The sequence below is a fragment of the Lates calcarifer genome, unplaced genomic scaffold (genome assembly GCF_001640805.2).
Source record: "Lates calcarifer isolate ASB-BC8 unplaced genomic scaffold, TLL_Latcal_v3 _unitig_950_quiver_259, whole genome shotgun sequence".
NCBI lineage: Eukaryota > Metazoa > Chordata > Actinopteri > Centropomidae > Lates > Lates calcarifer.
Window position 1 is genome coordinate 706,171 of NW_026118117.1, and position 12,488 is coordinate 718,658.

A 12,488-nucleotide genomic window follows, 5' to 3' on the forward strand; every position below is an offset into this window, starting at 1 on the left:
CCACTTCAACAATCCTGATGTAAACGTATACAAATTCACTGGACAGTTGGATGAGAACTCTCAGTAACTCATAATAGGCTTCTACTGCATTGCCACTTTCTCTCATATCACTTATGTATCAAGAGTATATATAAATAATTGTTTTGGAAATGGGTATGACAAGTGTTATACATGTGCTCCTCCTCCTGTCATGCAGTCACAAACAGCCTTTAATCAGGCAGCCAGAGTGGAAGAGGTCCACAGCAAATCCCACTCTGTACGTACTAAAACAAAGCTCATCTAAATATAGAGTCTCTGACATAATTATAACACTGCCGGGACCAGAGTTTCCCTGTTCCAGGTTTTCCTTTCATTTCATGATGGCCCCTTTCTACATGTGGAACCACAGTACTGGCTGCAAATCAAAGCAGAAATGTGGATACAGCGATCTCAGTACAGCAGAAGACAAAAAGACAAGACTAGACCTAGTGCAGAATATGGCTGAGTACTAGGAAAACAAGGAGGCTGTTCTCCCAAGACAAATATGAGGATCAGTGTTGCCAATAAATGGCCGAAAACAACATGTTTACACTTTACATTTCCTGTTTTCAACCAATAGTCAACTTTAATTTCTTTTAACCATGACCATGATCATTTACCATATTCAGACACATTTTTATTATTGTCACAGTGAAGGTCCCCTAAACTTCACTTACCACTTTTTATTTAAAGTATAGAATCTTTGGCCAGCCAACAAGATTACTGTAATTGTTACGCACTGCCACTGCATCTTTCTTACGTTGCTAACAACAAGCGCTCACCCAACTGGCTAACATAGGGTAGGACAATCCTGATCATGAAGGATCCCAACAAGGGTATGGTACAACACCTTCAAACTACTGGCCGATAACCTGTTTCTCTACAACACCGAGTTCAAGCATGCACTATCCAATCAATAAACTAAGCTTTACAAGCCACATACAAACATCTGTCCCCCAATAGTTGTTGTCAACCAACTGTGACCATATATCCATTTACAAAGAGGCAAATGGTAGATGTGTCTGACTGGACAGTATCTAATCTATAGCATGACCCCTTACCTGACACACTCCATTGATGCACATGTCAAAGGTATCTGCCCGGCACCGTGTCCCATCCAGCACCTTGGGGGCAAGTTCAACATTGAGACTTCTCCCTTTAGCTTGGCACTGAAGGGCACAGGGTGCCAAGGGATCATAAGGTGCAGGGATCCACTCATAGGTGACACCCTGGTACTTGATATCATTGTGGGCTGAGCACTGTTGGGCCCGGAAATCACCTGACTCTGCAGGGCAGTCCTGAGGAGAGGAATAACAAGGACAAGGTTGTGACACAGAATATGACACAGGGCGGCTGTGGCTCAGGAGGTAGAGTTGATTCGGTAATCGGAAGGTCAGCGGTTCGATCCCCGGCTCCTCCAGTCCGTGCCTTGGGCAAGATACTAAACCCCACGTTGCCCCCGATGTTTGCAACATTGGTGTGTGAATGAGCATAGTTGAAAGTATTTTATCATTTAACATAATAACTTGGTGTGGCAACTTGAGTACAAAGAGCAAAAACAAGTTCTCCAAAATTGTAAAAGTTGCAGAGAAGGTGAATGGCAAGTCACAAAAACAACTTGCAACTGCAATATATTTGAAGGATGGATTTTAAAGCACAAACATGCATTTCCCTTCTTCTTAGTTTCACTTAATTGTTTCTTGTCTGTGTTTCTGCGCAAGACAGAAATGTGTGGGACACTGCTAATGTGCTAGCTAACAGCGGGAGTAGCAATGATAACTGTTTAGCTACATATTGTTAGCATCAGCTAGCGGCAGATTCCTGACTATCTTCATAATGAAAAGAACCACTGAAACAGAAAATAAATACAAAAAATATAAAAATAAGCTAACCAATATAATGAGAACTTGTAAAAAAAGAACATTTTATTAATAAACTAGAGTACAGTAAAAATAACACAAAAGGTACATGGAGTGTATTAAACAGTATAACTAAAAATGGATCAAGAAGCAATAATTCTCCTCACTATTTTATAGATAATGAAAACAGTGTTAACTATATGAATGAAGTAGCCAATGGATTCAATGCATTTTTTTTTAACATTGGACCAAAACTGGCAGAAGCAATAAAGGTTGATGGGATAGAAATAGATGCTGCAGATTATGTTGAGAGAAACACTAGCTCGATGTTTTTAAGAGCAGTGGAAGAAAAAGAAATGTATGACATTGTCAATGGCTTTAAGAATAGAACCAGTACAGACTGGAATGATGTTGACATGGTAACAGTAAAGAGTGTTATTGATAGTACTGTAAAACCACTAATGTATATTTTTAACTTGTCTTTTCAAAATGGTGGTTTTTCCCCACAAGATGAAAGTAGCAAAAGTTGTTCCCATATACAAAACAGGAGATAAGCACCACTTTACTAATTATAGGCCAGTATCAATACTTTCCCGGGTCTCTAAAATATTAGAAAAACTATTCATACAATGATTGTTTTGTGCATTTGTGTTTTGTGTGATGGTTTTGTTGAGAAATATGAGTTGCTGACAGCCAGCCCGTATAGATTTAGAAATAATAACGGAATGTATCGATGCTAAGAGGAAAGCATTTGACACTGTCAATCACAATGTATTGATTAGAAAAATGGAGAAGTATGGTTTGCGAGGTATTGTTTTGGACTGATTAAAGAGCTATATACTTAACAGACAACAATTTGTACAAATAAATCAGTATAAATCTAGATTCACGAATAGTACATGTGGGGTATCTCCAGGATCAGTTTTAGGTCCAAAAATATCATACATAAATGACATTTGCTGAGTATCAAATATATTGTGTTATAAAATTTTGTGTTATTTGCAGATGACACAAATATTTGTTGTTCAGATGTGGAAATGCAGCAGCTTTTAGAGGTGATCACAAAGGAAATAAATACATTTAAAAAGTGGTTTGACAAATAAATTTGAACAAAACTAATTCTATGTTATTTGGAAATCATAGAAGAAATATAGAAGTAAAATTAAGCATTGATAAAGAAAGCATAGAAAGAGTAAATGAAATTAAATTCCTTGGTGTGATCTTAGACCACAAAATCTGCTGGAAACCTCACATTAAATATATTTGGGGAAAATTGGCATGGAGCATTGCCGTTCTGGTGAAAACAAGGCATATCCTCAATCAGAAAGCATTATATTCTTTATATTGTACATTACTTTTACCATATTTGAGTTACTGTGTAGAGGTGTGGGGAAACACAAACAAAAGTAACATACAGGCAATAAATACAATGCAGAAAACGGCCATCAGATATAGATATAGAGACCATACAAATGAACTCTTCTTAAAAATACAAGTTCTAAATTTTCCGGATTTGATTCAGTTTAAAACAGCACATATAATATTTAAAGCAAGAAATAATTTACTCCCAAATAAAATAAAGAAATTGTTTTCAGAGAGAGAAGAGGGATATAATTTAAGGGGGGAACTGAATTTAAAAAGGCATTGTGTCAGAACAACTTAGAAAAAGTATGTGTGTTTCAGTCTCAGTGGTTAAATTATGGAACAGTCTGAATGAATGAACAGATGAATTAAAGCAAAGTAAAAACATAAACCAATTTACAAGAATATACAAAACACAGATTTGAAATAAATATAAGGATGAAGAACAGCAGTTTAATCCAGGATGCTAATAGAAGTGTTTAAAACCAGAAATATAGTTGTGTTGTTTTGTTTTGTTCTGTTCTTTATTTGAAAGAAATCGTTAAATTGAGTTGTGTGTAATAGGAATGGGGTAGGAACATATAAGTTTATACTTCTGCCTACTCCTTTTTAAACATGTGAGAAGAAGGACATGTAAATGTGCTATGTAACTCAAAAATGACTGTTGGGACTGAAAGCTGTCTCAGATCAGTATGAGACGCCTGTTCCTGTGGATGACAACTGGCAGACTTTTGCCAGCCAGTAATTCTGTCCTCTTCTCCCTGACTGAGAACTGGACACATACAGAATGACACAGCTGCTTTACTCAGTCACAGTCTGCCAGATCCTTCAGACACCTATGAGTAGCTCTGTAAACACAGCATTCAGTTCAAACAGGCTTAGCCTCCATGTGTGAGGGTCAGAGATGGTAGATAGGCTGGTTAGAGATGGAGATGATAAATAGGCTAGGAACATTTCCCACTGGCTATAATTGAGCTTTACAAAGAATTAAGAGTAAACCACTTTGCTGGAGAAGAAGAGAGATAGGCTTTGTCTTCCTTTCTTTTCCTTTCTTTTCAACTAAGCCTATTAATCAACCTAAACCTAAACTCAGTCATAACTCATTCGAAAGCCTTTCAAACCCAACCTGGGAAACACTAAAGCTAATTCCTGTTGTTGTAGTGTATGGCGTTCTTGGCCAATACTCTGACTTTTTATTTGAATTCTCAGAGTTTTTATTAACTTTAAATCTAAAACTAGATAAAATAATCATACTAGGTGATTTTAATTTTCATGTGGTTTAGCACTTAGCACCAACTTCAAACCAAGGTAAAAAAAAAAAAAAAAAAAAAAAAAAAAAAGCAAAATCACAATCAAGCTGGGATACAGGATATGAAGGACCTCTTCATGTTAAAAAAATGGGGGCCCATGTTCTTCAAATAGTTAAAACAATGTAAACCACTAACTCTTACTAGTTTTTACTTCATTATGTAGTAGATGCTGTGTTTGTGCGCATATCGTTCTCAGTCTGTGGTCATTCTTTTAATGATTTTTATATCATATTTTATATGACATTGGTGTCAGTTTCCATGGCGATTTGCGCCTTCGAGTTTGGGGGTGGGGGTGGGTGGGCTTCTGAAAGAACTTTTGCTACTGAGTTTGAATATCAACAGTCTGAAAAGGTTTAAAAAGGTATAGCTGAGAATAACCTTATCACAGCAAAGCATAAAGTAGACCTGTTTGTCTGTATGTGTTGGCCCTGCGGTGGACTGGCGATCTGTACAGGATGTACCCCACCTCTCACCCCAGTATCAGCTGGACTAGGCTCCAGCCACCCCGTGACCCTTAGGGATAGGCAATATAGATAATGAATTACTGAATGGTAGTAAAATACAGTCAACTGACCACTAACAGACAACATTAAAGTTTTTGTTTCTCTCTCTTTTTTTTCTTAAATAGCTTCTGTGGTAAACATCAGTTTACTGAATTCTGTTTACAGGCATCAAAAAACATGATATGTGGACATGGAATACAAACTGTCACCTGTTTTAGACTTGTCTCATGTAGATTAAAAACTATCAAGTCCTCTAAATCAAGAAGCACATTTTTCCAAATGCTCTTTAGAACCTTTTGTCTGTGCCCTATAAAACTCACCATTGAATAATACAGTAAATCTGTGTTATAATGTGACTGTTATAATGTGACAATGCTATGGTTAAGTTTGGTTTAGTTTAGTTTATTTGGTTAGATTTAGGGAAGGGTTGTGATTTGGAATAAAATAAGCTCTTACTTACAGTTAGGGGAACATTGTGGTTTGGGTTAAAATTACTACTTGGTTAAACTTAGAACCTTAATTTTCATGGTTACAGTTATGACCATGTGGTTAAAGGATAGGTTGAAAGTTTTCAAATCTGTCTTAAACATTAGTCACATGACCATATATACATTAAATGTACTTGTGATAATAATTCCTCATATTCATACGGGCTATTAATACATACCCTCTTTTAATATGTTTTCAATGTACATGATGGGGGACAAAATCAGTCTAATCAAGCCTCAAGTTTATCTGAGGCTAAAATGAGGCTGCAGTCTGAGCTAATCAAATCAAATGGATATCTTCCAATAACAATCAAAACAAAACAAAAAATTGTGCCTTTCTCTTCAAGTAAGCGTTTAAGCTAAAATTCATGTAGCAGCTAATATGAGTAATAAGGAGCAGACTCACCGTATTGCTGCAGGTTCTGTAGCGGATGTTTTTGCCATCACAGCTTCTGCAAAGCAGGGTAAAACAAACAGACACACAAAAAACATCTCAGCACTACTTCAAAACAACAGGTGATATTTGAAAAATTATTTTTTATGAAAAAATAAGAATAAGATAAGATAAGATAAGATAATCCTTTATTAGTCCCACAATGGGGAAATTTACAATCCCAACTGCAGTAGTAAATCTAAATTCTAAATTCCTACTATTGTGACTGCTCACGGTAAACAGTATTTACACTTCTCTAACTCCTATCAAAATTATGTTTATCTGTGTGAATTTGTGGCACACTGTGACAAAAAAATTTCCTACTTTTTCGTCATGCACTTTGTTGAGCTCAGTTTGCTCTGGATATGACCTGCAAATAAATTCTTTAAGTGTGAAATAAACGTGATAAATGACAACACACACATACACACGCGCACACACCTGTAGTTACAGTACACTCCACCCGCAGTACACATCACCCAGCCAGCAGCCATCTCAGCACTTCACTGAGTTCTACCTGGCAGAGCCCAAAATGTCAAGCTAAACTGAACCCAAGGATATACACTCACATGCATGCGCGCGCGTACACATACACACACACACACACACACAAACAATGTTAGAATGAACCTGAGCCCTGTGTGAAATGTTCCATAGCAGAATGTTCCTTTCCCTGTGACAGCACAGACACACTGTTAAACCCGTTCCACCTTGTTAGCAACAATAGCAACACCAGTTCTCATGATGTCTGCCATAAAATGCACATTTCTCCTGCTAGCTTGCAATAACATTAGACTAAACTGGTAGCAGCTCATTTCTGCTAGTGTATGGCAGGCCAAATATAATCTGCCATTTAGAACCACACTGCAGCCATTCAGCCGGCTCCAAGCTAAACCAGGCTTGGAGCCGGCACCAGGCCATATTAATGAACCAATTAATGGATTTTCCCTGTTGAAATGCATGAACTACTTAATCATGGTTGGACAAACTATTTGTGTGTGGGTGTGCCCCAATCTGTGCATCTGTGTGTGTATGTGGGTGGACTGTGTTCAGGGTCTGGGAATGTCTACAGCTCTGGCCATTAGTCCTCTACTAAACTCACAATACTGACATGACAACAGTGTAGTGTACTAATAAGCCATGCAATATGAAAAAAAGGACAAAAATGTTGGAGAAATACTGTAAAGGCTTGTTTTCACTGCATACTCATTTAAATAGTTTTTACTCACTCACTTCATTGTTCAAGGGACAACTCCGATTTAACACATAAAGTTCAGTTTACTCAGTAGACAGTTGCATGTAAGTGAGCTCTCCAAACTTTGATGGTGCCATCAATGTTATTTGGCTTAGGCTTGAAACTTAACATTCTTAAAAGAAAGCTTGCGTAACAAACTGGAGGTGGGGAGGCTGAAAGAAGTGAGGTCTAAAGAAAAACAATATTCATTATGCATTATGGGAAACGTAACATCCAGTGTTTTGGAGGTTGGAGTAAATATTAACATATCTCAGCCTCTGCTTCTTTGATTTTGACCAACTTTCTTTTTGTCTATCTCATGCAAGTCTTTTGTGAGAATGCTGTTCATAGACTTCAGTTCAATATTTAATACCATCATCCCTCAGCAGCTAATCTGGAGACTGGACAGGCTGGGACTTAACACCTCCTTCCTCCCTGAGAGACAGGCAGTTAGGGTTGGCAAAAACACAGCAGATATCATCACACGAAACACAGGGGCCCCTCAATGACATATTAACGTAACATATTTTGTATTATTGATACCACATTTTTACATGAAATCTGCACTATGCTATGTTCTCCTGTCTCCTGTTTCCTTTCGCTAGCCACATAACTCGAACTGTGTTTCACTGTCATAATCAGCATATGGAGTTTGTCTGCTTCTCATGGATATGACCTTTGGCATCAGATACAATCACATCTTTAAATAGTAAAAGGAATTTATCTGAGCTTTTTCACTGGAAACAGCTGCTCATTATTGCAGGCAACAAGAGACAGATGAGAAGTTTGATGAGAGTAATGTGGGTGAAACAAACAATAAAGTTGCAAGCAGTAGAATTAAAACAATTACCTGAAAGATTGATCAATCTGGGTTCATCACTACAAGTCATCCATTACTGATATAAAAATACAGAATAGTGCAGCTTTAAAATGTGTGTAGTGATTTAACGTGAGCTGAATGATGTCTTTTTTGGGCTTTATGCCTTTTATTGACAAGACAGTGAAGATAGACAGGAATCTGGATCTGAAGTCAAACCAGGGACCAGCTGCTCAGACCACTGAGGCCCATGTGGTACACATCATAATTATTCAGCTATTGGGTTGCCTGTAAATGATGTTTGATACTGTTGATCTATAATTTTCATCACAGTTTTCATTTGTATTTCACATCTCATCAAATTTAAAGACATAAAGACCTAATAAAGTATGGTCTAAAATTGTCTTTTTTCAGAGATACAAAGAAGCGTAGAATGGATATTAAATTACCTCCATGTCAGATTGATTTTAAAAGCATTCTGAAAATGTGTGTGTTATGCCTTTGATGGCACATAGTGCAGCAGGCAAAATTAAAAGTGATGATTAGAACTTATGCAGGTGGCTTTTTGAGTGCAGCTGAAAACTGAGGGAAATATAATATTACAACCTGTCAGGAGACAGATGCTGAGATGAAAATAATGAACTCATAATAACATATTAAGTGAAAAACTTAGACTAAGTGCTTTTTTCTTCACACATTCAACACAGACTGACTGTACTGCAATTCAGGCACTAATCAACAGGTCATTCAGCCAATCAGTGCAATCACCACAGTGTTCAAAGCATATTCTTTTTTTGTGTGTGTGCATTTTTTTCCTGGTTTGTTTTCTTTTTTATTATGTGATTATGTCTTGTGAGTTCCCTTACAGTAAAGTGATACTGGAGAGTAATAGTAGATCACTGGAATAACTCCCTTACTCTCTTTTATGTCACAGGGAAATATTTTAAAAATGAAACTGGTTTTCAGTGGCTTTAAATCAAAACTGACATAAAGAATATATATATATATATATATATATATATATATATATATATTTCATTATTCATTTTCTACTGTTTAACCTCACAACAGGCTGAAAGAGATTTGTGTGAAACAACAATGTGACCTGATTATCTTGGATTCAGTGTCTATGGTGGAAAATGGGATGAGATAAGCACCTGGATTAGAATGTGAAAAAGTCTATATGCTTTCCTAGGTCTCATGAACATCTGTCTCTTAGCAGTAGTAACTCTTCACGCCATGAGAGAAAACCTGTCCTCCAGTGGAACAACACTGGCCAAAATATGACAAAACACGACCTTAAAGCTACCCCCAGAAAAACCTAAAGGCCACTTTTCAAGGTGTATTATCTCCTCTTTTATTCTACACTTTCTATCTTTTCAGTTCTACTCAGTTCATAATAATTCATAACCACAAGGTGGCAATTGACAAGCTCTAGTTTTAATTTTCTATTTCTGTGGTGTATGCAGTATAAGAATTCTGACTTGTGACTTTGATGTCCAAAGTGGTATTACTTACCAGTGGTATTGGTGAGAAAGTGAGGCTGAGCTACAGTCAGAAGTAATGGAGACAAACGTGTTGCCAGAAGGCTAGAGAATGCCATGGGACACAGCCTGAAATAGATTGGCTGTGATGACTTCCTGAACAAGCAAGCCTGCACAATAAATCACTGAGCAGAAACAGGCTGAAAATGAGACCAGACAGCCTGATAGAGGCTTTTAAAAACAACAGAGATTTAAAGGTCACACACGTGAATCATTTATCAGCGTGAGGAACCACACCCAAGCCAGACACCACCTCCCCAACTTTCCAGCATCCCATCCACATTGGCCTGTGGAGACACTCTGGACTCTGTCAGAGTTTCCAGCCCTTCTGCTACCTCTCTCTCAGTTCAGTGCATTCAGTTCAGAGTCTTTTAAGTGCTGTATACCCACATCTGAGCAATTACTTTGGTCACTACTTGTCATAAGTGATAAAAATAATGGCTATGGCAAATTACAAATATGAAATGAGCCAATCCAAGTTGTAATGAACTGGAGTGGTCCTTGACAATATCCTTGACAGATGAGTGTTCTTATGTTTGTTTTTTATCTTGTTTAGTCAAAAGTCATTCATATTTTTTTTCACAGCAGGTGTGGTGATCCTTTAGCCACGTCAGTGACCCTATTGATTGCAATGACAGTCTGCTGATGAGTCCATCACTGACTCTCAGTATCTCAGTAACTATTGGATGCATTGCTATAAAATTCACGGTCCGCTAAGCAATGTTCCCTCTAAGCTGCGTGCCTGCGCAATCGCGCACTGCTCCTGCTTTCTCCGTGCACAGCAAAACTATGTAGCGCATAAAATTACAGTGTGCGACAGTGTGCACATCTGATGTTGCTCACAGTGGTCCAAGGAATTCTCAGGGAGTTTGTGTGTATGCTCAGACACATGAAAAATTAGGGGGAACATTGGTAAATGGTAAATAGACTGTACTTATATAGCACTTTTCTAGTCTTTTCGACCACTCAAAGCGCTTCACACTACAGATCACATTCACCCCATTCACACACACATTCATACAGCACTTGTTCTATAAATTAGTGCTTTCTAACACATACACACACATTCACACACCGATGACACACCGGAGGCAATTTGGGGTTCAGTATCTTGCCCGAGGATACTTCGGCACGGTATGTGAACTGATGTGTGACCAAACTATTCAGTAAACCTTCTGCTGAAGCTTTCTGCTACTACTTACTGCACTAGCTACTAACAAGTGTTGGGATCTGCAAGCTACATATACAAGATATTCATGGTCACCAAGACTCCTGTCTCCATACTCCACAGACTCATAACATGACATGCAAAGGCTTATCTTAATGGTGATGTGACTGAACTGGACATTTCTGCTTAACTGGTATGCTAACAATTTAGCTAGATATCCCTCCCTTGAATATTTTGTGATATGAAAAGTGTGACATGTGAGCTGAGCAGGTTTTACAGCCCTGACCAGTTGACAGTCTAAGCCATTAAAATGTCTTATCAACCCCCAGAGCAAGCAGCAGCTTTGTACAAGGATCACATACTAAATACTGAATTCTTATAGATTTCAAAGTATTTCAAAGATGCTCTCAAATTGTGTCTTGAGGCTTACCCTCCATTGAGGCAGCGTCGCAGAGAATAGGATGCTCCTCCCCCACAGGTTCGAGAGCAGTCACTCCAGGGGCCCCAGGCATCCCACCCAATGTCTCTGTCTTCATCTGAGCGGGTCATTCTGGATGCCTATAGAAGAACAAACACCAACACAAAGGTCACTTACTTTTGTCAGGTTACATATTACATATACTTTTACAGCAGGAATGCTCTGACCTGTTTACACATTTCACATGATTTTGAAGATAATTACTATACTGAAGAATACAAGAGTGAGAGGAGTGAAAATACATAGAACCCCAAAATACAGGGCTTTTTTGTAAGATAACACAGTTTGCCAGCTATTTCTCATTTCTCAACCAATTTAAACGTGTCAACTACCAGGGTAGATATATACAGTGAGTTAACCTCTGCCATCACCAGCAGGTCAACATGGTCTTGACAATTGTAGGATAGACTGCTGTGAGCTGTGATGATCCCTTGTCTCAAGCATCATCATCAGGTACACTTTTCAGTGGTGTTCAGCAATAACACATCACTTAGTAACAAGCTTTTCAGTGACAAATAAGTAAAAAAAAATTACAATTAACACATTACAGTTACTAATCCTAGTAATGCTCTGCCACTTAGATTAGGAGGATTGCCATGTTCACTGTCTTACCACCAGTTAGATACAAGAGCTGATATTAGTTTCATCTCTGTACACACAGTGGACAGACACTGCCACTATCACCAGGACAACTGTCATGGGTCCTCCAGCTTTCCCCTGTTTTTCCTAGTGTTTTCTGTCTTTGTGTTGCTCTGTCTGTTTCCCCTATGTTTTTCCCCCTCTCTGTTGTGGTGGGTGGTGCTGTCTCTTCAGGGGCAGAGGCTGTGGGAGTTTCAGGCACACCTGCATCCCATCTACTCATCGCTCACAGTATAGTAGCCTTGCTCCACTTCAACTAGCCACCAGATTGTTCCACACCACTTGGCTCTCTTTAGCAAACATTAGAATCTATAGTGAAAACTCCAGTCAACTAGCTCTGGTGTTCTCTTGTGTAGTTCTCCACCTGGTGTTTCCATGCCTCTGCCTTCTGCCTCCGCTTGCCACTTCATGGGAATTAATGAGCTCCCTGGGGAAGACAGCCTACTAAGGGCCCCATACCTTCCCAAACTATCCTGGAGTTTCTGCGTCACCTCTGCCCGCACCTCCCCTCTGCATTCACAAACTGTACAATACAACTCCCCCTCAACCTACCCTGTGGTGTTTTGAGTCAATGTCTGCTCTGGGGTCCCACAGTCAAAACTTAACTAACGTGACAACAAGACTGCCTTCTCAAA

At 38.5% G+C, this 12,488-nt stretch overlaps 1 protein-coding gene across 4 annotated transcripts in view; it reads right to left on the reverse strand.

The window, feature by feature from the left end:
* Positions 1 to 12,488, reverse strand: part of LOC108880498 (ADAMTS-like protein 3) — a 247,289-nt gene that overhangs the window by 102,560 nt on the left and 132,241 nt on the right. For all 4 annotated transcript variants that reach the window (XM_018672035.1, XM_018672037.2, XM_018672045.1 and 1 more), the window contains exons 4-6: positions 11,167 to 11,294; positions 5,947 to 5,992; positions 1,080 to 1,316 (exon numbers count right to left, since the gene is read on the reverse strand). In XM_018672035.1, the coding sequence (XP_018527551.1) occupies positions 1,080 to 1,316; positions 5,947 to 5,992; positions 11,167 to 11,294 (411 nt within the window). The remainder of the gene's footprint in view (positions 1 to 1,079; positions 1,317 to 5,946; positions 5,993 to 11,166; positions 11,295 to 12,488) is intronic.